Source organism: Ochotona princeps, chromosome 12, assembly GCF_030435755.1.
Source record: "Ochotona princeps isolate mOchPri1 chromosome 12, mOchPri1.hap1, whole genome shotgun sequence".
Taxonomy (NCBI): Eukaryota; Metazoa; Chordata; class Mammalia; order Lagomorpha; family Ochotonidae; genus Ochotona; species Ochotona princeps.
Window position 1 is genome coordinate 1,328,319 of NC_080843.1, and position 24,733 is coordinate 1,353,051.

A 24,733-nucleotide genomic window follows, 5' to 3' on the forward strand; every position below is an offset into this window, starting at 1 on the left:
AAGGTGCCGAGCCTCCAAGGTGGGGTACCTGCATTCCAGTCCCAGAAGGGGAGAGGGCACCCACTTCTATCTGAAGAGCAGAGACGGAGACACAGAGAGCGACCCTCAGCCCAGGCCGGCCCCGGGGAAGCTGGCAGGTAGACACCACCTCGGTCTCCTGCACGGGTGGCAGAGTCTCAGGTCTTGGTGCTGTCGCCTGCTGCCTCGTGGGGTCACCGCAGGAAGCTGTACTCACAGACACAGGGCCAGGACCTGGGCGTGCACCTGCAGCATCGCACTGCAAGCCTGCCTGCTGCAGCCATTTTTAATCTACCACGTTTAGATGGGCATGTTCAATGCTTAACCCACCTGATTCAGTTGGGGGAGGCACATAGCTATGTCATTTAAAAATGATTGATTCATTTTTCACTTGAAAAGTCTGAGTTGCAGAGACAGACAGATCTTCCACCTGCTGGTTCACTCCCCAAGTGGCCACAATGGGCAGGGCTGAGCCGCTCCGAAGGTGGAAGCCAAAGATTTGGGCCATCCTAGACACACTGGCCGGGAGCTGGATGGGAAGCAGAGTAGCCAGGACGCCAATGGAGTCCCGCATTGCCTCTTCCCTTACCCTGTACCCGTGTCTGACTTCGGCCAGGCCCATGAGCCTGTCTCTGCCCTCCTCGTCCCTCACGCAGGGTACTATAGACACCCACCCCTCAAGCAGACGGAACTGTCTACGGGGCTTGCTGCAGGAACACAAACTGGCAAGGGCACCAGGGTCTCAGACCGTGACCTTACCGGCAAGGGGGGAGGGTCCCCGCCAGAGGTCATCTCCCTCACCCTTCCCAGAGCAGGTCATTGTGCCGGGGCAGGGCCTGCGTGGGCAGCATCCCCTGTACTTCAAATGCTTCTTCCAGAACAGAGTAGTGGGGTCCAGGTGAGAGGACAGACTGCATCCCACGGGGCACAGCGGCCAGTGCCCTGGCGCTCCAGGGGGACAGGCAGGGCAGCCTTGGCCCAGTCGGGGAGGGTCAGAGGGCTGCTGGCTGCTGCAGGCTACACCTGAAGGGAAGGCGGTCCTGCCCCACCCTTCTTACAGAACCGCTAGAGCCCTTTGTCATTTGCAGCCAGCAGTGCGAAGGGGAAGTGGTTCGCCCCTCCTCCTACTCCAGGCCACTGTCCCCGGGGGCTGTCCAGGGCTTCCCAACCACCAGACTCACCAACCAACCAGGTCCCGCTTCACCCTGTGACAGGGCCTGAGTTTGAACTCCTGGGCAATTGGCTCCTCTCATCCAGGCTCGCCTCACTCAGCCTGGGATTATTTTAAAAGTCCTTGCTGACCCGTAGAGAGCAGGACCCTTGTCCTGTGCTGGTCGCCCCCAGGTCAGCAGCCCCCTAGATGCTGGTCCTGTCACTCCCGCAAAGCGACCCCAGCCCCGTTTGGAGAAGGCAGAGTGGTGGGTGAGGAGGAACGGGGTTCCTGCTGAGGAGTGGGGCTCCCTGGTCCCAGCCAAAGTCAGAGTTTCTGCTTCAAAGGTAGCAGGGCAAGCTTGGGCCCCGGAAGTCGTGTTCTCGCCCTTTGCCGCGAGTAAGATAGCCACAAGGACTCTTTGCAAAAGGAAACACCTGCCCAGAAGGCCCGCCTCGTGACTGCCCGCGGTCAAAGCCCGCGAGGGCGCCCAGGGCAGCCTCCCCACCCCCACCCCTGGCCGCGCCGCGAGCCGGCCAAGAACCAGCGGCACCGCCCCCGCCACTTTCGTTTTCCTCTGCTGAGCCCCGAGCTCCGACTCCTGGCCGCCAGGAGTCCGAGCTGCGGGGTGGCCCCGGGAGGAAGCCCCCGGGGCGGAGCGGGAGCCGCAGCGCAGGGCTGGTGGGGGGCGCAGGGGTCCGGGCGTCCGGGGGGTGGCTGCTCCACTCTCGGGCGGGGAGCAAGATGCGCAAGCCCGACGGCAAGATCGTGCTGCTGGGGGACATGAACGTGGGCAAGACGTCGCTGCTGCAGCGCTACATGGAGCGGCGCTTCCCCGACACGGTCAGCACGGTGGGCGGCGCCTTCTACCTGAAGCAGTGGCGCTCTTACAACCTGTCCATCTGGGACACAGCAGGTGAGGCTGCTGGGGCGCTGCGGGGGCGCTCCAGGGCCCCGCCGGCGCGCTTCTGGGCGCCCTGCTCCGCTGGACCCAAGGAGCCCCGGGCGAGCGGAGGTGGTGGTCCGGGAAAGAGGCCCGGCGCCGGGAGGAGGGGGCGGGTCGGGGCCCGCAGCGCACCTGCTGCGTATCCTGTTCCGTCCCAGCTCGGCCCTGGCCCTCGTCGGGGTCCTCCGGGCTTGCTAAGCCTTGCTAAGCCTTGCTAAGGTGTTGGTGGGCTAGTACCTGCGTGTTGTGTGAGGCCTTAGAAAGCGGACTCCCTATATATGTATGGCCCTGCTGGCGGCCCCTAACGTGCGTAAGGAATTTGTACCTTAAATATGAAAACTGGATGAGCCGTGAGAAGTTGTCAGTCAGTCTGAAACGCAATTGAAGACTTCTTTTCACTCCTCTGCGTTGAGCTCCCTGCGGGCTGCCGTCCGCTGCCTCCGCACCCCCGCCCGCCCGTGCTGTCTTGTTTTCCTGAAAGCCCATACCCTGACTCAGGTGCGTTATCACGGCAACCCAGGTGAGAACACTCGCTCCTCCCGCTCCCACTCCGGCTCCCACGCTGCAGGCTCCTCTACTTCAGCCTCCTACCGGAGCCCGCGGTGGGTGGAGCCCGGGAGGGATGCTGGCTGCCCAGGTAGGTGGATGGGGCTCCCCGGACCGCTTTGCCCTGTGTGTGAGGTTGAAGCTTTGGCCACTTTCTCTGTCAGTGTCAAGGCAGCCTCCGGTACATTGAGAGTTTGTAATGGTGCTGCTGTGATGTGTCCTACAGGCGCTAACTCATTTCCTGCCCGTGGCCACCTCATTCCCGGAACCCGGGGAGTCCGCTGCCTCCCCAGGGCCAGCGTGGGCAGTGGCTGGGGCACCTGGCGTGTCTGGGCCCTGGAGGTGACGGAAGGCCTTGCTGTTGGCAAGGTGCCTTCAGCACAGTGTCCTTAACCATACTTAATCCTGCGAGTCATGCAGGCGCAGGGACTTGGGGCCAGACGTTAGCAGCAGGCCATCTTGGAATCTGTCTGCATCCGGCTCGGTCCTTGGGAGGTGCGTGGGGGCGGGGCAGGGGGTAACGCTCATTAGCCTGGTTTGCTCCCACGTCCGGAGAGCAGGGAGAGTCCTGGTCTTGTGTCACCTCCCTCCACTCTGTGGGAACCGTGCAGCAATGTCACATGTCGGCTCCTGCAGTGTGTCAGGTGGCTGCTGGGTGGGCCCTGGTTCTGAAGTGGGAGTTGAACCGGGTGGGCTCGCGCCCTGCCCTGTCACTGTGTGGGTTCCCACGCTGCTGCCCCAGGGACAATGAGAGACTGACTATGTGTGGAATGGGATTAGCTTTGGGGGCCTGAAGGTCAGGCTGCTGTGGGCAGAACAATGCCCTCAGGCCTCAAGCACTCCACCTCTGGTCCCCTGAAAGAGCTCTCTGTGTGGTGGCCGGCCTTGGAGCCCCTGGGAGGTGCCAGCATGGCTGGCCAGAGGCCGTCCAGCCCCTCCACAGCTTTCCTGAACCCAGTTTGCAAGGCTGAATACCCCTTGCAGTGGGGGATGGGGAGAGTTCCTTCTGAAAAAGGGTTATTTTTAAATTGAAAGGCAGAGTTAGAAGAAGAAACACACGCACAGATCTATCTTCTGGCTCACTGCTCAAAAGGGCACAGAGGCCAGGGCTGGGCTGAAGCCAGGAGCTGCTTCCAGGTGGGGCCAGGGACCCAAGCGCTTGGGCCATCCTCTGCTGCCTGGGTTGGACGTGGAGCAGCTGGGACTTGAACTGGTGGCCGTATGGGATGCTGGCGCCACAGATGGAGGCTGGCATGTCTCATCTGAACAGCCCACTCCACGCCTTGCAGGTGTTGCGTCCTGTGGCTGGGGCACGGTCAGCCACGGTATCTGACGTGATGTGTCCCTTTCTCCTTTTTCTGATAATGCACTCCCGTCTGGACCTTTAGCTAGCAGTGATGTTTAAAAAGCATTATTTCAAAGGCATGACAGAAAACTCTTCCCTCTGTAGGTTCCCTTCCTAGAATGCCCACAACAGCCCGAGCTGGGCCAGGAGTACCACTTGGGTCTCCGGAGGATGGCAAGACCTCGAGGCTCTGGGCCGCTGTCTATTGCCTCCCAGACCTTGAGCAGGGAGCAGAGCAGCAGAGACAAAGAACAGGGACTGAACGTGGCACTCTGGTGGCAGATGAGCTGGTTGAGCCGCAACGCCCACCCTTGGCCAGCGGTGCCTTCAGTGTCCACGGTTCCTGGTTTAAGAGCTGACTCAGTGTTCAGTGCCGGCTCTCCCTGCTGGAATGCAGCTGCAGGTCCCAGGCATCGGGACATCTCTGGGGAGCTATTTGAACCGCCCTGGTCGCTGACTTTGCCCCCTGAGCCACTGTCTGGGTGGTCTCGGCCATGCTGTCCCGTGACCCCGATGCCATCCGGGAGGGAGTCCCTGGGGCTGTGGGAGCCGGATGAGGTAGAGCGCCCCCACTCCTTCCACCATGCACACAGCCCTGGGCAGCGCTTCTCATCTGCGCATGTGCCTCTGTTGCAAGTGTGCTTCGTAGCACCTACCTCCCCTGTGTGGTGAAGATTGCCTTCATAAAGATGCCGTGGGAGAGGGGTGGGACGGACGCTGGCAGCCCCGGTCCCCGCATAGCGGGGCCATCTCGGCCTGCCTGCCTGCTGACTGGTGTTAAACAACAGGTGCGTGACTGTGGACACCCCGTTTACCTCACCCCTCTGTGTGCACTCCTGCTGAGCTGGCTGGGGAGGGGAGGGCCGGGTTTCAGGAGGCGCGCACCTGCACCTGCGGGGCCTCCAGAGTCGCCTTCTCTCTGGCCGGACTTCACTCCAGGGCCCTTCAGGGCCAGGAGACCGGAGGCAGAGGCCCAGCCCTGCTGGCTGGCAGGGTTTCAAGCAGCAGCAGGGCTGCAGCAGCTCCCAGAGGTCCAGCCCTGGGGTGTCCACCAATTCTGGGGCTGGGGAAGAGGTCAAAGCCTCCTTGAGTGGACTAATTAAGGACAAAAGTGTTTGCTGACTGACTGCGAAGGCCACAGAACACCTCTGAAAGATTTCTCGTTTTAAAGGTTAATTTGAAAGGCAGTTGCAGAGATCAAAGCCATCTTTTGTCTGCTGGTTCACTCCCTGAATGGCTGCAACAGCCAGAGCAGAGCCAGGTTGCAGCCAGGAGCTGGGAACAAACGGCTCCCCAGAGATGTACCGATGCCTGGGTTTCTCCCGTGGGTGCGGCGCTCCAAGCACTGGGGCCGTCCTTGGCTGTTTTCCCAGGCCACAGGCAGGGAGCTGGATGGGAAGTGGAGCAGCTGGGATTTGAACTGGTGGCCAGATGGGATCCTGGCGGATACAAGGTGAGGATTTAGCCATTAGGCTATTGTATCAGGCCCAGAAAAATTTTTTAAAGATATGTTTATTTGAAAGGAGGAGTTAGAGCTTTTCCACCTGCTGCATCCGGGTCTCCCATGTGGGTGCACTTGGGCCGTCCTCTGCTGCCTTCCCAGGGGCATCAGCAGGGAGCTGGACTGGAAGTGGAGCAACTGGGACTCGAACTGGTACCCGTATGATACTGGCACTACAGAACGAGGCTTAGTTTGTCATGCCACATGCTGGTCCCTTGACAAAACTTTTAGAGACCAGAGCGAAGGGCTTTCTTCCCTCGATGTTGCATGGCCTCTGAAAGACATGGTCAGCCAGGCCCTCGTGGAGCAAAAGTGGAGTGAAGACTGAACCAGAAGCCAGGGGCTGGGGCTGGTCCAGCCGGCAGCAACTAGGCCCCCCTTCTCTGCTGCACCCACGGGGAGGAGGCAGAGCCTTCCTGGCTCACAGCCCCCGTCGAGATTGTCCAGATGGGGCCGAGCAGCGGCTGGCGTGGGGAGATCTGCGTCTCACAGCGTGAAGGTGGTTATTCCCACGCAGGACAGGGGATGGGGGTTGCAGGGTCGTTGGCAAAGGTCTTCAAGTGACTGCCTCAGCAATGCTTAGAAATGGCGGAAGACTGGAAGACGTCAAGAGCCAAATGAGATACCTGAGATGAGAAGTGCTGACCCAGCGCGGCAGGTAGCCTAGTGTGTGCCGGGATCGTGTGGGCACCAGCTCATATCCCGGCTGCTCCGCTTCCCATCCAGCTCCCTGCCTGTGGCCTGGGAAAGCAGTAGAGGGTGGTCCAAATCCTTGGGAGCCTGCACCCATACAGGAGACCTGGAAGAAGCTCCTGGCTTCAGCTTGTCTCAGCTCCAGCTGCTGGGGCTGCTTGGGGAGTGAATCAGCAGATGGAAGATCTTCCTCTCTGTCTCTCCTCTCTGTATATCTGAGTTTCCAATAAAAATTACTAATTCTTTTTTAAAGTACTAGGGCCAAATTGCAAGGTTCAAGGAATGCACTCAGCAGGACAAGAGGACAACAGACAAGGGGGAGGAATTCACAGCCCAAGTGCATTCATGATCACAGAGAAAGATCCAGAGGGTGCCTTGAGGGTGGGGAATTCGGAAAATGGAGCAGGGGTGTGGCCCTGGCCACCTTGAGGGTCTAACTGCAGGGGGCGAGGAAATGAAGACTAGGCTGGGGCAGGTTAGCCTGGTGTTGGGAAATGCAAAGTTCTGTTTACTGAGTAAGACTCAAAGTAACTGGGCAGAAACCACACACAGAACCCCAGGGACCCACATTTGGGTTCCCAAGATATCTTTAGTTTTGTTCATTTGTTTTAAATACATATTGATTTGAAAGTATAGAGAAAGGTTTTCCATCGGCTGGTTCACTCCCCAAATGGCTGCAGCTGCAGAGGTGGGCCAGCCTGAAGCGGGGGCTGCTTCTAGGCCTCCCGCGTGGGTACAGGGCCCAAACGCTTGGGCCATTCTCCGCTGCTCTCCCAGGCCCTAAGCAGGAACTGGATTTGTTGCTAAACACTCCAAACTGATTGGGGGCATTAAAGTGGAACCCCCAAACTGGGTCTGCTTGCCTGACATCCAAAGCCAGTCACTGACACAGGGTGGTGGGAGAAAGTAGGTGTTTACTGTGAAGTGCAGTGCGGGGAGCCAGGCAGCTGTGGCGTCACCCCCAGGCTCGAGTTGGGCTGAGGGGTGTGTGGCCAGCACTGGCCAGTTGTTCTCACGGACTTGCTTGGATTGGTCGGTAATGCCCTTCAGGGAATTCACGAGGGCCAGGCGGGCTCCGGATGGCCTGGGGTTCTGCGGAGGCAGCTCTTATACTTGCCCAGACCTGGAATTCCCCTACCCAGATCACTCCAGGTCAGCACTGGCCATTGCGCTGACAAAGAGCTCTGGCAAAGAGCTCCTGTGTCCAGTGACTGAGCCCTGTCAGGCCAGCCGGATCACTCCTTGAAGCCAGGATAAAGTTGCTGTGTACACACACCCAGAGCCTTGGCTGTGTAGCCCAGCCTTCAGTTCCAGCTGAGTCCTGCAGGGGCTGGGATGCTTCGACCAGCACCTGTTCAACTCTTCAGAAGTCACCAAATCATTTTCCTGTGTCACTGCCTCACACGACATTGGGCCGGTTCTCGTCCCAGCTGGCCCAGCTGCTCTGTAAAACCGGCCATCCTAAGCCGTGTTCCTTGGTGGTGACTGGGCATGTGTGTCCCCCCGCTGACCCCTGAGGCCCGGGGTCTGGTCACTCCTGCTTCACTGCTTGCCTTCTTGGGTAAGCTCCTGATTCGTCAGACTTGCTTGAGTTTCCTTCCCTGTGTGTTTGCAGTACGGACGATCATCAACGTGATTCACAGCCCCCCCCTCTCTCTCTCCAAGTGTGCCCGTGACAGTGGCGTCTGAGGAGTGGCAACCTCCCACTCGAAGAGATGGCCAGGCGATCTGTTGTTCTGCCCCGTACAGAGTGAGGCTTCCTGTGTCTTAGTTGGAGATCTGCGATGTGTTTGAGAGAACTCCTGTGTGTGGTGCCAGCTGCTGTTGCCCTGTGTCCTGGGGTCTGGAGCTGGGTTCGCAGCGTGCGGGCATGCGCGCTGCGCTGTGAGGACGTCCACGCTGCATCTGCAGCTTCTGGCTGTGGAGCCTCCGCCTTAACCTTCCAGATTCCTTATCCAGGGGAGGGGCACTCTGGTCCAGAGTTTGCGATAGCCCTTCCCTTGAAGGCCACTTTTGTTTCCCAAGTGGCAAGTGCCAGGAAGCAGCCGCCGTGTGTGGGAGAGCAGCCTCCGCCCCCACTGCCTCCCACCTTCAGGGCCTGCTGGGGCAAAGCGGCTTTGTGTGGCTGCCAGGCTGCAGGTGGGCACCCCAGGACAAGAGGCCTTTCTTTGGAGACACCGCTCTAAGTGGGAGGGGCTGAGGGCCACTCGGGCTTCCTGTTACGTTAAACCTGGGAGTGTGTGATCTTCCTGCACATTTAGAGGCCCTTCCCAGCCTGCAGCATTCTTAGGCCCTTTTAGAGAAAATGAAACACATGATTGGCAGCCAGTTCTTGTGTGTGCAAAGTAAGGCTTGCCGGCACAGCTAGTCTGTCTCCTTGCTGGGTGCTGAGCACGGGGCAGCCCCCTCCCAGGCGTCTGGACCGTGTCCTCCTTAGCAAGGTCACCTGCGGGGCCTGGAGGCCGGGCAGGAGCGCCCCGGCGTCTCCCTGGCTCGGGTCCTTGGAAGGCTGCTCTAGATCATGTCTGTAACCACGGGACGCAGAGGCGGGGCAGCGCTCTGCTTTTTCTGTTATTTCTGAGAGTCCTAGGTGCCTTGTTGCACATTTAAAGCGTGTATTTGAAAAAGTTACAGAGAGAGGAGTAGAGATTATTTTTATTGGAAAGGCAGAAGGCAGATATACAGAGAGGAGGAGAGACAGAGAGGAAGATCCTCTGTCCACTGGTTCACTCCCCAAGAGGCTGTAACAGCTGGAGCTGAGCCAGTCTAAAGCCAGGAGCCAGGAGTGCTTCCAGGTCTCCCACACGGGTGCAGGGTCCCAAGGCCTTGGGCCGTCCTCGACTGCTTTCCCAGGCCGCAAGCAGGGAGCTGGATGGGAAGTGGGGCTGCCGGGATATGAACCAGGGCCTGTATGGGATCCCAGCGGTTGCAAGGTGGGGTTTAGCTACTGAGCCATCGTGCTGGGTCTGAGAGAGCTGTGTCCGCTAGCTCACTTGCTGAAAGGCTTGCTCCAGGTCTCCCGACCACTCGGACCACGCCTCTCTGCTTTCCCAGGCACATTAGCAGGGGGTTAGGTCAGAGGTGGAGCAGCATGGATTCAGACAGGTGCCCATATGGGATGCTGGCACCACATGCCGAGGCTTAGCTGGTGATGCTACAATGCTGGTCCTTTTCACAATATTATTTTATCATACATTTTTAACAAGAGCTCAATGACTGTGCTGTTTTTAGAATTTGGCTTAAAAACACACTCCAAAACATGGAAAATGTCTCAGTTTCCTAACAGGGTATTTCCTGGAAGACTAGGCCTGAGAGTGAAATTGACCAGGAAAGGAGGCAGAGCTCTCTGAGGGGGCGCTGGGGGGTCAGTGCCACATGTCCAGTGGCGGAAGTGAAACCTGGTCCTGTCTGGTTTGCCGCTGTGCATTGTGGGGTCACCGGGGTGTGAGCTGCTGGCTGAGGCTGGATGGTCCAGGCACGGCCTTTTCTGTAAACTTTTTCCACATTGTGGCTCAGTTTGCAGGTGTGTTTTTTGGAAGGTTCTTAAGAGCTGTTTTTGCTCAGGATTCGGCTGGTGTTGCTGTTGATGGGGACAGCTGGCTCCTCTCTGCCCTTTTACCCCCTTGTGGCTGCCCAGCCCGGAGTTCCCTGGCAGGCTTGGTGCTTCCAAGGCACTTACCTGGGAGCAAGAGACTGTGCCGAGCCCTTGGGGCATTTTAAGTCTTGGAGTAAGTTGTCCGTTGTCACGTAGCACTTAGGAAGGCCTGGACCAGGAGGGGTGCATAGGCCTGCCCAGGCTTTGTGCACTTGAGACCCAGCCCCCTGCAGCCTTGTACCTGTCCCTGTAGCTTGTCCTTTATCCCACGGAGCTCACGTACCCACTGAGGGGGAGCGGTGTGCTGGCTCTACAGCTGCAGGCCACCTGCTTCTCCTGCAGGTGGAGCTCGGTAGCCAGCGCCCTCTGGAGGGCTTTGTTTGGGCAGTTCTGGGTCCAGGGAGGGGAACTCCACTTACATGTAACCCTCCTAGACCAACCAGAGCTGCCCTACGTCATCACTGCCCAGTCAGGAAGGTCACGACCACTGCTGGCCACGAGCCCCAGCTGCAACCCGTGAGAACCTTCAGCCCAACTCCTGGGGGAGTCTGGGGGCTGGCACAAGAGCTGCCCAGTTGCTTGCCCTGAACTTTGTGGCGAGCACCCCCCACTTGCATCCACCACCCAGACATCAGTGATTGGGAATCAGAATCCAGGTCTAGGGGTTCAGTAATAGTAATGTTTCCAACTAGTTGCGGGTTCCTTGTTCACGTACACTCTTGACCGCCAGACCCTGCTGTTGCCTGAGATGAGGGTGTGACAGGTGCTCAGACATGCAGTGTCTCGGGCACACACCGTGTCACACTGTGCCCCGTACAGTGGTAATTAAAAGTAGTTCCAGGGGCTGGTGCTGTTGCCGCGTGTTAAGCCTCTGTCTGCTGTGTCGGCTCCCGCGGGTGCGGGGTTGAGTTCTGGCTGCGCCTCGTCCCATCCCACTCCTGCTGGTGCACCTCGGGAGGCAGCAGAGGCTGTCCCATGTGCCTGTGATGCAGGAGCTTGGAGTTTGGTCTCTCACCGTGATGAAGAATTGTAGCACGGACATAAGGCAGGTAACTGTAGGTCCTACTGGGGAACAGCGACTCCTGTTGGCCAGGAGGGGTCCCAGGGAGGGGCCGCCCAGGCCCGCAGGCTCCTATAGGAAGTGTAGCAATTGAGTGGTTCTCACAGGTGCTTTTGCTAACTCTGGGGTCTGTTTCCTCTTTGTTCCGTTTCTGGCCGTCCTGGGCCCTGGCCAGCTAATACATGCTACTGTGTCAGCCGTTTGGGCGATGTGACACCGGAGAGTGCCTTTGAAAGTTGTGTGATGGCTACCTGGTCAGTGGCCAGGCACCTGAGCCCTGGATTCCGATCTGACGGTCAAGCCTGGTTTGCTGGGCTGTGGGTGGGGCACCCACTGCACCTCCCACGTCCTGACTGTCGGAGGACTGGCTTGTGGCTCCTCAGCCGACAGCAGGCTTTTTGAGTGCCTCAGGTTCCTTATTCATACAGGGGCCTGTCCTGACTCCCTGGAGCCCTCCTAAATCCTCATGCGTGGGCCCTGTACCTGCCAGGAGCCCAGGACGAAGCTCTTGGCTCTGTTAGATGGGTGCACAGCAGGTGGCATGGGGTATTGTGGGGCAGGGCCTCCATTAGGGTAGATGGTGGGGTGAGGTGGTTTAACGGAGAGGACACACCTGGCAGGCCATGCGGCGGCTCAGGGGAGAGCTGAGTGTGTGCCCAGGGTGCTGCGTGCAGACGGGGGCTTGGAAGGGAGTGGGCTTCAGTTTGTCCACCTCACCTCCTCGCGCTTCTCTAGGACAAAGTGTGAGTTCAGAGGCACTCCTGGTGATGTCGTACACTCGGTGTGTCGGACAGGGGAGCCTGCCGGCCCTGGGCCCCCACGTGGAGCCGAATCGGGAGGGTTCTTGGAGGAGGCTTCCTTGGCCAGGGAAGGCTGGAATCCCCTGTAGGGTTACCGAGGAGAGGGCAGGGCGCCGTGGGGTGGAGTTCCGGGCTGTTGCCAAGGAGTGCGTCCCAGCTCCTGTGGGTGCTTGGCTTTTCCTGGGCGCCTGTCTCACTCACAGGCTGATTTCCAGCTTCCTCCCCAGCTGCTACCGGCTTCAGCCTGGCCCAGCTCCGGCTGCTGCAGCCATGTTGGGCACGAACCAGTGCACGGAAGCTCACTCTCTGCTTCTGTAACTCTGGCTTTCTGATAAAAACAAACGAAACAAACCCCCAAACCTATGTACCGTGTTAATTAGGAGTCTTAGGGCAGTCACTGACAGGTGGCCTTCAGGGACCAATCTCCTCTCCCATGGTCTCTGCGGATGGCAGGGCAGGGCTGGCTGGCTCGGCCCATGCCTGTCGTGGTTTGCCGAGAAGCCAAGGACTGGCCTCCCAGGTCTGATTCCGGGTGGGCGTGTAGTTTTCCTGCTGGGCGGCTCACGGCGCCCCAGCCCCTGTGTGAAGTGGATGGATGTGTGGCATGCCTGGGGTGTGACGGTGCCCGAGAGGAGCACTGGGCAATCGGAGGCCATGGGATCGGACCGGGGATGGCTTCGTGGTGAAGTGTGGAGGACCCTGGGGGTCCTCACTTCGTGCTAAAAACAAAAAGGTGTGTCCTGGACATGGTTGGTGTGTCTTTGCTGTCGCTGCTTTGCGTTTGTTCTTGGTGAAGCCACCATCCTCATGGCCTCATCCCAACACCCAGTTCTGGTCGGTTGGCTCATCTTGCACGTCTGCTCTGGGGGGCACGTGCCCGGCAGAGGGAGCCCTGAGCCTCCATCCCTGGACACGTCCTTGTGTGTTTGAGGTTGCCGAGGGCGTGCCTAGGTGGTGTGTGAGTTGGTCTGGGGCCCGAGCGCGGGGCTGTGGGAGGGGTGGGGTGCTTTTCCCTCTGTGCATAACAGCCAGGCCTCTGTGCATTCACTCCAGCGTCCCCCTTGGTTCTCCCAGTGTGCCCGTTAGGGGACCCGTCAGGACGCTCCTGAACAAGCGAGAGCAGCGGCTAAGTTGAAGGCAACATTCAGGCATCTGTGTAGGTTTCTTCCTATGTCTCCTGGGAGCTCTGCGACGCCACTCAGCACGCACCTGCAAGGCCCTGCTGTGATCAGCAGAGTGTCTGCCACTCCAGCGTGCAGGCCAGTTCTGTGTGTGTGGGTGAGAGTCATGCTTTTGCCCTTTAAAAATTTTTTAATGATTTATTTATTTTTATTGGAAATGCAGATGTACAGAGAGAGGAGAGACAGAGAGGAAGATCTTCCGTCCAATGATTCACTCCCCAAGTGACCGCAACAGCCGGTGCTATGCTGATCCGAAGCCGGGAACCTGGAACTTCTTTTCGGGTCTCCCACGCGGGTGCAGGGTCCCGATGCTTTGGGCTGTCCTCTGCTGCTTTCCCAGGCCACAAGCAGGGAGCTGGATGGGAAGTGGAGCTGCTGGGATTAGAACCTGGGATCCCAGCGCATTCAAGGACCTTAACCGCTACACTATCATGCTGGGTCCGCCTTTTTAAATTTTTTTAAGGGCTTACTTATTTATATTTTTTTGCAAAAGAGAGAAAGATAACCATGCATCCTCTGCTTCACTCCCCCAAATGCCGAGGACAGCTGGCCTGGGCCAGGCTAAAGCCAGGAGCCAGCAGCTCCATCCGGGTTTTCCGTGTGGGCGGGAGGAGCCACCACCTGCTGCTGCCAGGGTGTGTGTGATCAGCAAGCTGGAGCTGAACTGGAGGGTCCAATCCCAGGCACTCCAGTGTCACACGTGGGTGCTCTAAGGGGTGCCACCATGCCCTGTAAAGGATCGCTTGGGACAGGGGTGGGTTAGCCGAGTGCCTGGCCAGAGCCCAGTGTTGTCCTGGCAGATGTAGATGCTCAGCTCTGTCATGGTCCCTCCCCCTGAGGCCATCCCAGTGTGCCCTGGTGCCAGCTGGTCCAGGCCCCTCAGGACCAGGCTGGCCCAGGCCTGACAAGTCCCTTGTGTGTTGGTGTGTGTGTGTGACCCGGTCTCCATGGATGGAGACTTGATGGAGACGCCCGATTGCGTTAACCCTAGGACAGCTCTGAGCAGACAGGGAGCAGGAGCGGCAGTGCGGAAGCCGAGGCCCCCAGCCGGAAGGAGTTCGGGCTCCGGGATGCCGCTGGACAGGATGAGAGCAGGCTTCAGGGGAAAGCTCAGAGTGAGTCGGAGGGTGGTGAAGTTCTGGGCAAGTTCCTGTTGCAGGCTGGGAATCTCCTAGATCACAGAGAGTCTGCTGCAGGCTGTGCCTCTCCCAGTCCCCAGCAGCAGGTGACAGCTGCGCTTGTGCTGTGTCAGGGCTGATGACAGCTTGTGAGTGGCTTGGGAACATGCTGTTCCTGGTTGTGAAAACGTGTGCACCTGTCATTGAGTTAGTGGGCACCTTTTCCATAGCCAGGGCTGACGCGCATTCCAACACCGACTCACGCCTGCTCTGATTGGCTCTAACCCAGCGGCAGCAGCTCAGGAGTGAGGCGTCAGACCCCAGGCAAGTGTCGACCTGTGGGCTGGCCCTAGTCGTGGGGGCATCTGGCTACTCTGACCCTGCTGGGGAGTATCGGGGGAGGCAGGAGATGGCGGAGGTGCGGCAGGCTCATGGGTCAGAAGCACGCAGTGGGACTGGTGCTGTGGCTCATGTTGGGTTGAAGAGAGCTACGCTTGGCTCTTAAGTCACCGCAGGACCCAGGCCTTCAAAGTCACAGTCAGTCAGGTTTTAATCCGAATGCCAGGTGTAGTGTGGGGGGGAGCAGGAAGCTGCCCTCCGATTGCCAGGTGTAGAGGGTGGGTAGCAGGAAGCTGCCCTGGGCTCCCTGTAGCCCAGGGGAGGCAGAGCTGAGGGGAACAGGGATCTTGCTGTGTCTGGTGCCCTGAGTAGGCACCATGTTTAGGTTACACAGGCCCTGCTTCCATGGGTTTTACGTCCTCGTGGGCAGTCAACCTCGGGTGTGGCACTTTGGGGTATGCTGCTGCCTGGGCGCCCATGTCCCACATCGGAGAGCTTGGTGTAAGTCCACTGCTTTGCTTCCTTCCCTGCTTGCATGGGAGGGAGCCTGGAATCCACCCAGGTCTGCCACGTGGATGGCAGGGCCCAAGCGCTTGAGCCGATACCATGCCTCCCAGGCGCATTAGCATTGGATCAGATGAGGGATGGGGCATTTGAAGTGGCAGCTTAACCCACTGGGCCACGATACCCATTCCTATTAAGTTATACAGGACAGACTCAGCTCTAACACACTTTACTGGGGTGAAAACATGTAAGAGTTTTTGCACAAAGTTCATGAAGCTGCACATAGGTACCCCAAGTAGCCCCTAAATTCACTAGAAGAGAGTGTGGGGGAGACACTTGGCCCTGATGTTTCATGGCTGAACTTGGACGATCCCTGATGTGTGAACACGGAGAACACTTGCCGGGCTCGTTAGCAGGGAGCTGGATGGGCAGTGGAGCTGCCAGGGCTCCAGCCCGTACGCATATGGGATGTTGGCAGTAGGGGTGGTGCTTAACCTGCCAGGCCACTCACCAGTTCCATGTCATTGTGCTTGGTTTGTTCTTCTGCTCTGAAGGCGCGTTCCTGTGGCCCTGCGTGGAGGTGACCATGGCCGGCGGGGCTGCACTTGCCATGCCAGTGCGCTGTTCCTGGACTGGCCTTCGTCTCATCCACATCCCTTTTAGTAGAAACCTTAGTTACTCTGTGAGTGAAATTGTTGCAGTGGTTTGGGAAACTGGCCCAGGTTCGTATACCTGTTGTGGAGGATTGAGGCAGGGCCCCCGCAGGTGCCGTGAGAGTGGCTACAGGGCACCGACTTTGCCGATGGTCTGAGGGAGACCGGGCACTGATGTACTGGTGTGGCTGCAGGTGTGAGGGTGAGCAAAGGGGCCAGCAGAAAGAACCAGCCCCTCACAGGCTCCGTTCCGGTGGGAGGCCAGGCCCTGGAGTGGGGCTGTGCTGTGGTCCTCCATCCCTCCCTTCCTCCGGGAGTGGCCTCCCTGGCCACTGGCTGTCCAGGACGGGTTGGAGGAATGCCGGTGGGCTGTGGGGATTAGCTCAGTGCTCCCATCACCTCTCTCTGGGCGCAGTTGCTTCATTGCCCCTTCCTTTGAAGTTGGCCCTGAACCCGCTGTGTCCCAGGGGGCTTGTGTGGCTGTGAGGGGAGGGTCTCTTCTTTGGTTCCGTGGATTCTTCTCCCGATGGTGCTACAGGATTCTGCAGGCTGTGATGTGCCAGGGATGCTGGTGGGGGCTGGGCTGGGGCTGGTATCTGGTTGCTGGACCAGTTCAGGCCCAGTTGAGCGTGCTGGGCTGCTCCTGGCTCTCTGTCCCTGCTCCTCTCGCCTTTGCTGGGATTTGCATTCCTTGATGCCCCTTGAGATCCTTCTCCTTCCTGACCTGCTGTTCTTTCCCCTAACCTGCCTGAGCGTCAGCCCGGCCAGGAGCCAGGGGACCCTGGACTCTGCCCTTGTAGGACGGGGACCCATGTGAATGCGGCCAGTGGCATCAGGGCCCGTGGCCTCTGACTGCTGCACATGGGATCAGGGTCAATGTCCATCTCCCTGGATTGGTGGGGGAGGCCCTGGAAGTGGCCAGGGCTATGGCAGTGCCTGCTATGTGTTAAAACAACACTCGAGGTGTTCCATTTGAGGAGGAGCACCCGCCTCTGTGCCATCAGCAGCTGCCCCTGCCTGGCCTGGCTCAGGCCTGCACCTGATGCTGTGCCCGAGGTCAGCTGTCCACTGCAGGTGCCTGAATATCTCCTGGCAACCCCCCGCCATTTGCAGCCAGCAACCAGCACCCCCGGTTGGCAGCCAGTACCCCCCTGTTTGCAGCCAGCACCCAGCCCCCCCGGGTTGCACCCAGCACCCGGACTCCCTCCTTGGTTGCACCCTAGTACCCAGCACTCCCGGGTTGCAGCTGGCGCCCAGCCCCCCCCCCCCGGGCTGCACCCAGCACTCAGCCCCCCCGGGTTGCACCCAGCACCCCTGGGTTGCACCCGGCACCCAGCGTGGGATTGCCCAGCGTGAGATCACCCAGCGTGGGATCACCCTGAGTGCTGTGTGTGCATCAGAGTGTGGCTACCTTCTCTTCTTCCTCACTTTTTTTTTAAGATTTATTTTTATTGCAAAGTCAGATATACAGAGAGGAGGAAAGACAGAGAAAGATCTTCCATCCGCTGATTCACTCCCCAGGTGACCCCAACAGCTGGAGTTGAACTGATCCGAAGCCAGGAACCAGGAGCCTCTTCCAGGTCTCCCACACGGGTGCAGGGTCCCAAGGCTTTGGGCCGTCCTCCACTGCTTTCCCAGGCCACAGCAGGGAGCCGGTGCCCCTATGGGATCCCGGTGCGTGCAAGGCGAGTACTTTAGCCACTAGACTACCGAACTAGAGCCTCCTCACCTTTCTTTTATTTATTTATTTTTTATTTGTTTTATGTTTTAATTAAAATTTTAATTAAAAATTTTTAAATTTGTTTATTTTTTTTTTTTTACACATTTCTTCAGAAATATTGTACCCCGGCCTGGTGACTCAGGTCTCCAGGTGCACAGGGGCGGGAGGACAAGGGTCATGGTGCTGCTGGCCCAGGGGTGGGGTGGGCACAGGGGGCCATGGGGATAAGGGTCATGGCGCTGCTGGCCCAGGGGGTGGGGTGGGCACAGGGGGCCATGGGGATAAGGGTCATGGCGCTGCTGGCCCAGGGGGTGGGGTGGGCACAGGGGGCCATGGGGATAAGGGTCATGGTGCTGCTGGCCCAGGGGTGGGGTGGGCACAGGGGGCCGTGGGGACAAGGGTCATGGTGCTGCTGGCCCAGGGGTGGGGTGGGCACAGGGGGCCATGGGGACAAGGGTCATGGCGCTGCTGGCCCAGGGGGTGGGGTGGGCATAGGGGGCCATGGGGACAAGGGTCATGGCACTGCTGGCCCAGGGGGTGGGGTGGGCACAGGGGGCCTGCAGACAACACTGCCTTGGTGGCTGTCATGCCCTTTGTGCTGTGAGACATGTTTTCAGGAAGTGAGTGTTGCTGCCTGGCCCAGAGGGGCCTCCTCTGCCTGGGCTTTGGCTGCAGGCTGTGTCTGACCACGGGGTGGGGAATGGACTCGGGTCACTGCCGGTCGCGGCCGCTCAGCCTGCCCTGTCTGTGGCAGTGCCAGTCTGCTGTCGGGCCGGCCCTGGGTGGCCGCCCTGTGTATGTGTCTTTGTTCTCTGTTCTCCTCCCTTGAAGGACGTCAGTACCCGGATGGAGGGGCGCGGCCAGGCTGGCACCTACACGGACACATGTAGACATGGACACACAGACACACACCGAGACACATAGACACACACCGAAACACACGGACACACACACACCGAGACACAGACACACAGACCGAGACACACAGACACACACACACACAGACACACACACACACACACACAGACACACACACACCGAGACACACACACACACACACACACATACACATACACCGAGACACACACACACCGAGACACACAGACACACACACACCAAGACACACGGACACACACCGAGACACACAGATACACACACACCGAGACACACGGACACACACACACACACACACACACACACACCGAGACACACACACACACACCGAGACACACACACACACAGACACACACAGACACACACACACCGAGACACACAGACACACACCGAGACACACAGACGCACACACACACACCGAGATACACACACACACCGAGACACACAGACACACACACACACACTGACACACAGACACACACGGACACACACACATCGAGACACACAGACACACACACACCGAGACACACAGACACACACACACCGACACACACACACACCGAGACACACAGACACACACACATCGAGACACACAGACACACACACACACCGACACACAGACACACACACACGGACACACACACACCGAGACACACAGACACACACACCGAGACACACAGACACACACACACACACACACACCGAGACACACACCGAGACACACACACACCGAGACACACAGACACACACACACACCGACACACAGACACACACACACACCGACACACAGACACACACACGGACACACACACATCGAGACACACAGACACACACACACCGAGACACACAGACACACACACACCGACACACAGACACACACACACGGACACACACACACCGAGACACACAGACACACACACACACCGACACACACACACAGACACACCAGGCACTCCTCAGATACACCCGGTGGCAGAGGGAATGTCAGGAAAAGCTTTTATTTATTTTTCTTTGAAAGGCTAATTTTACAGAGAGAGAAACACAGAGAAAGATCTTTAATCTCTGGTTCACTCCCCACACGGTCACAGTGACTGAAACCGGGCAGGTCCAAATCCAGGAGCCAGGAGCTCTTCCAGGTCTGCCATGTAGGTACAGGGGCCCAAGGACTAGGGCCATCTGCTGCTTTCCCAGGCTGCAAGCAGGGAGCTGGATGGGAAGTGGAGCAGCTGGGACATGAACCGGTGCCTGTGTGGGACACCGCACTGTGCCTGTGTGCATCACGCCATCGGCCCCATGGGACAAGCTTTTAATTCTTGCTAGAACTCTCTGCGGGGCCTCCTGAGACAGGACGGTTCCTGTTGTCCCTGCGTTTGCGGTCAGACGTCCGGAGATGCTCAATGGCCCTGCCGTTGTGTGGCTCCTGCTATGGTCGAGGTGGTGATGTTCAGTTAACCTTCTCCAGGGATTTCCTAAGGCTCCTGTGACAGCTGCAACCCTCTGGACCCTGCTTCCCAAGCTCAGAAGTCAGGGCTTGGGGTGTTTTAATTTTTTATTTTAATTTTTGATAATATTTATATAGTTGATTAGGGTGGGAAGGATAGAGGGTTAGAGCAAAGTGGGTGAGACCACTGTTTCCAAATGCTCTATTTCTTCTTCCCGTTTCTGGGAGAAGGGGAGAAGCCATACCCAGCCTCCCAGCCGCCCCAGTACCCAGGGATGGGTAACAGCCTCTTGATAGCAACCCGGGGTCCCCGATGTGGCGCACACTCCAAGGGTTCTGCCCAAGTGGTTTTGGTAGTGCTGCTCCAAGGCTGAGGAAATCCTTTCAATGTCCACTGGCTGACATAGTCCACCTTAGAGTCTCCATTTGCCCAGACATTTGCTGTCATTGTTTGGCTGGGGTAGTTGTCCAATGTATTCTGTCCCCCTTCCTCTGCTGTGGTACCAGGTGTCCTCTGCAGGCCCCTGATTGGCTGCCATGTCCGCCATGTGCATCAGGTCCACCGCTCCGTCTCTTCCACTGAGGAGGACCAGTTCTTGTGGGTGAGCCTTAGGACCCGGGCCAGGTGATTAGGGGCTCTAATTGGCCCCCCAGCCCTGGGCACACGGACCCAGGACCCATCATGCACGCAGGTCCAGGGACCTGGGCCAGGGGCCCCGGGCCCTGCTAGATGTCGGGGTTGTTGTTAAAGCTGCTTGGCGCTATGGGATGTGTGGCCTGAATGCGTGCTTCCTTTCAGCCGTCCAAGGCTTTAGGCCACTTGAGGCCACTTGAACCAGTGGGAGGCCACAGGTGCTGGTGTCACGTGGCCTGCACATGCGTGTTTTTCTGGAGCCTGTCTCTAGCTGTTCTTCAGTGGACTGATCCCGCCACCTGTCTGAGGGCACAAAGCACCCAAGAGTGCAGGGACCAGGTTGGGCGTTGGTGGATGGTGGGAGGGGTGCTGCAGCACTCAGAAGTGGCTTGGACACGCCAAGGGGTCACTGCTTGGCAAGAGGTGGAACCTGACTCATGGTCTGCCTGGCACTGGCTCACATGGGCTCAGCATGCAGCGGGCACAGAGCCAGGGGACCTGCACGAGCTGATTCTGTGTTCTCAGCCACCCTTGGGCAGGTGCCTGTTGCAGTAAGTGGCTTGGTGGCTTGCCCAGGCTCACAAGGTGGGGATTGGGAGGGGGTCAGTGCTCACAGTCAGTTCCTCTCCCTGCTTCCTCCCCCTCCCCGAAACAGTTGGGCGTGGCTGCAGGCTGGCTTTGATGTACTCCCGCCAGCACCTGTGTGCTGCCTCCAGGGCAGCTGCAGGGGGATGGCCTCTCGTGGGGGGAGCTCCCTGCATCCCCGTGGGCCAGGCAGACCAGAGCTAGGTCACCTGGAGCTGGAGTGGCCGCAAGCCTGTGTCTGTGGCCCACAGCCTGCTCCGTTCACACCTTGGTTCCCCTCTGTGAGCGTGAGCGGGGCAAGGCCACGTGTGCGTGCAGGAGAAAGTGTGTCCCCACGCTGACCGCATTTTCTTCCCCTCAAACATCCTGATATGGGGAGGGCCTGGGCAGGGTTACATCATTCGCGGTGGTGAATCAGTAGGTGGATAGCCACTCCCTTCCCCAGACACTGGAGGGAGCTGGCTTAGCTGTCCAGGTGAGTGGACCCTGGGTTTTAGATCTGTGAATCAGGGAGCCAGGCCCACCTAGCAGACACTGCCCCAGGTCTCGCAGGCCAGCCAACATCTGGATCAGTTTTGCTGTGGCCTCTCCGTGGCATGGCTGACCAGGTACAAGTCCTTCTGTCCACACTGATCCCTGTGAAATGCCCAGTGTAAGCCTATCCTCGCAGACCAGGGAGCCCGAGAGCCCGGCTGGTGCCCGTTCACACCGCACTGGACAGTGCGTTGGGGACCTCACGTTCAGGCGCAGCTTGGATGTGGCAAAGGCAGCACAGGTCGATCTCAGGGACCAGTCTTTTTTGCTGTCCCACTTACATCCAGCTGGGATCAGATGGAGGACGTACGCCCGCTCAGGAATCCATCCTCCCAAAGGCCCAGTGCTGCCGCTTCATCCTCTGACGGCAGGAGGGTCAGGCGCTGACAGCTGCCTCTGTCTGCCTTGGGCTGAGGGTGACGGCAGGCAGCCATCCACCTGCTTTAAGGCAGGGTCGGCAGGTCTGTGCTGGCACTCCTGGGACGTGGGCTTGTGTCCAGCAGGTGCCTCTCCCCAGGGCTTGCCACGGGTGGGGTGGCTGACCTGCAGTGCCAGGCATCAGTATTGGAATCAGGCAATATCTGATGGGGAAGTGGAAGTTGGTGGTGCTCTGTGGGCTGTCTGCTTACGAAAGTGCTGTTGGGCGTGAATGTTTTTGTGTGGACATCACACCCTCAGCCCGTCTGTGTTCCAGGGAGCAAGGGCTCCTCGTTGGGGGGCAGGACTCCTCGGCACCCCTCTTCCCAACATGACAGGTGCACTGTGTGCAGTTGGAGGCTGAGATAGAGGCTGTCCTGTTCGTTGTTGACATGTGGAAAGCTGAGCTGGGGTGGGCGCAGGTCTAAGGGCTGCTGTGACATCGATTGGCCACTGTGTGGCCATCGGAAATGTCTGAAGGTGTCTGTGGTGGCTGCTCGCTGTGCTTGCTTGCTGCTCCTGTAGTGGCTGAGGGAGTGGCCCGACTGCCCTAGGGGTGAGGGTGGGAGGAGTCTGCTCTCCCCTGCTCTGGGTGCTGTGGCCCTTGCATTTGGCTCACACCCTTGAACTCGCCGCTGTCTGAGAATCCAGGCTGCTGGCCGGTCCCGGGACGCGGGCCCTTGGCGAGAGGAGGAGCGTGTGGCATTGGCTGCAGGTGGGCTGCAGGAAAGGACTAGATTAGGTTTATGCATTCAAAATTGGGGAGTTGCCCAGGAAAGTGCCTAGGGCGAACTCCTGTCTGAAGAACAGGGCACAGAGTCGCCATGCCCCATGGCTCTGCCTTGGAGGCAGACATCTCACCTTGCAGTTGCAAGCACAAGGACACGGGGATGAAGAGAGCAGGTGCCTGGTGTCCCGTGAGGCCTGCCCGCCTCCCCATGTGCGTGCCCCTGAGCAAGGCTGCACATGCCTGAGTCTGGAAGCGGAGGCGGTGCTGAGACGGGGTGTTTCCGGTTGGGCCGACTGTGGGGACCGTAGGCCCAGCCTGCCCTCTGGCCGTACGTGGCTGGAGATCTCAGTCCGGGTGAGCAGGGGGCATCTGTAGAAGTCTTAGCCCGACCAGAAGGGCCTGTTGTCTGCAGCTACAGCGTGAGCAGACATGGGGTGGCGGTGTGGCACGGAGAACTGTGTAGTGAAAGACACAGGTTGGGACCTTTGCCATCAGGTCGGGCTCCCTGTCTGCTGCGCTGGTCTCCTCTGCCTTGGCCGTGGCTCTAGATGGGGGAGGGTGAGAAGGAGGGCTGGCACTGCCTTGGCAGAGAGCAGAATGGGAACAGCAGGGTGCTGGGTGTGCCCAGCTTTGTGTACCTGACTGGGCTGTGAGTGAACCCCTTCCTGGGGTCACGGGCCTGCCACCTCCTGACCCTGAAGGCGGGTGGTGCTGTAGCACCTGTGCAGGGCTCTGATTGGCTGGGAGCCTTAGTCACTCAACTCCTGGTACTGGACATTGGTGTGTTGGCTGCAGACTCCCCTCCTGGGGGTCCCGATCCCTCTGGGACGGTGGCCCGTGGGCGAGGGCCAGGGCTAGAGGAATGCTAACTTCTTCCCTCCCCATCTTCCTGCAGGGCGGGAGCAGTTCCACGGCCTGGGGTCCATGTACTGCCGGGGGGCCGTGGCCGTCATCCTCACGTATGATGTCAATCAGCTGCAGAGCCTGGTGGAGCTGGAGGACAGGTTCCTGGGCCTGACGGACACGGCCAGCAAGGACTGCCTCTTCGCCATCGTGGGGACCAAAGTGGACCTGAGCAGCGAGGGTCGGGGGAGAGCCGGGAGCAGGTGGCCGCCGAGGGCGGGGCCCCATCCAGGGCACCCAAGCAGGTGCGGCTTGAGGATGCGGTGGCCCTGTACAAGAAGATCCTCAGATACAAGATGATGGATGAGAGGGACGCGCCGGCCGCCGAACAGATGTGCTTCGAGACCAGCGCCAAGACGGGCCACAACGTGGACCTGCTCTTCGAGACCTTGTTTGACATGGTGGTGCCAGTGATCCATCACCAGAGGGCAGAGGGGCCGGCCCAGACCGTGGACATTGCCAGCTCTGAGCCCGCCCGACGGACCAAGGCGGGCTGCTGCGCCTGATCTGCCCCGGGAGCCCCAAGGGCAGGGCGAGCGGGTGGTGATGGCTGTCTGTGGCGAGGAGCTGGGAACCCGTGGCCCTCCGCTGGCCTGCTGTAATGTGGTCATCCTTGGCTGTGGTTACCTTCAACTGCCCCTTCGGGGCACCTAGGTCTCCTGTATTGTACGCTTGATTTTGCCCTGGTCGGTTGAGGCGGAGTCAGGAATGACAGGTGTTTGTTGACTGCAGCAATCTGGGCGTTCTGTGGTATTGAGAGGGACCGTGGGTAGGCCCTTGTGTTGAGTATGTACCCTGGGCCCAGACTGCCAAGCACGTGGGCACGAGGGCGCGGGGCTGGCTGTGAGGGTTGCAGGCTCTGGTGTGCCCTGGGCCCAGACTGCCAGGCACCTGGGCATGAGGGCGCGGGGCTGGCTGTGAGGGTTGCAGGCTCTGGTGTGCCCTGGGCCCAGACTGCCAGGCACCTGGGCACGAGGGCGCGGGGCTGGCTGTGAGGGTTGCAGGCTCTGGTGTGCCCTGGGCCCAGACTGCCAGGCACCTGGGCACGAGGGCGCGGGGCTGGCTGTGAGGGTTGCAGGCTCTGGTGTGCCCTGGGCCCAGACTGCCAGGCACCTGGGCACGAGGGCGCGGGGCTGGCTGTGAGGGTTGCAGGCTCTGGTGTGCCCTGGGCCCAGACTGCCAGGCACCTGGGCATGAGGGCGCGGGGCTGGCTGTGAGGGTTGCAGGCTCTGGTGTGCCCTGGGCCCAGACTGCCAGGCACCTGGGCACGAGGGCGTGGGGCTGGCTGTGAGGGTTGCAGGCTCTGGTGCTTTTGTGAGGTCGGTTTATGTGAAAGGTTACGGAGAGAGAAGGGGAGAGGGACCTTCCATCTGCTCTTCACTCTCCAGGTGGCTGTAATGGTTGAGCCTGGGCTAAGCAGAAGTCA

The 24,733-nt window shown here is 59.3% G+C and overlaps 1 protein-coding gene across 1 annotated transcript; it reads left to right on the forward strand.

Moving 5' to 3' along the window:
• The first annotated feature begins 1,771 nt into the window (after positions 1-1,771).
• On the forward strand, positions 1,772-23,884 carry RAB20 (RAB20, member RAS oncogene family). Its single transcript, XM_004577353.2, is given in 3 exon segments — positions 1,772-2,084; positions 23,300-23,488; positions 23,491-23,884. Coding segments are annotated over 3 exon segments (684 nt in total). The 5' UTR covers positions 1,772-1,912; the 3' UTR covers positions 23,814-23,884.
• Positions 23,885-24,733: the final 849 nt, after the last annotated feature.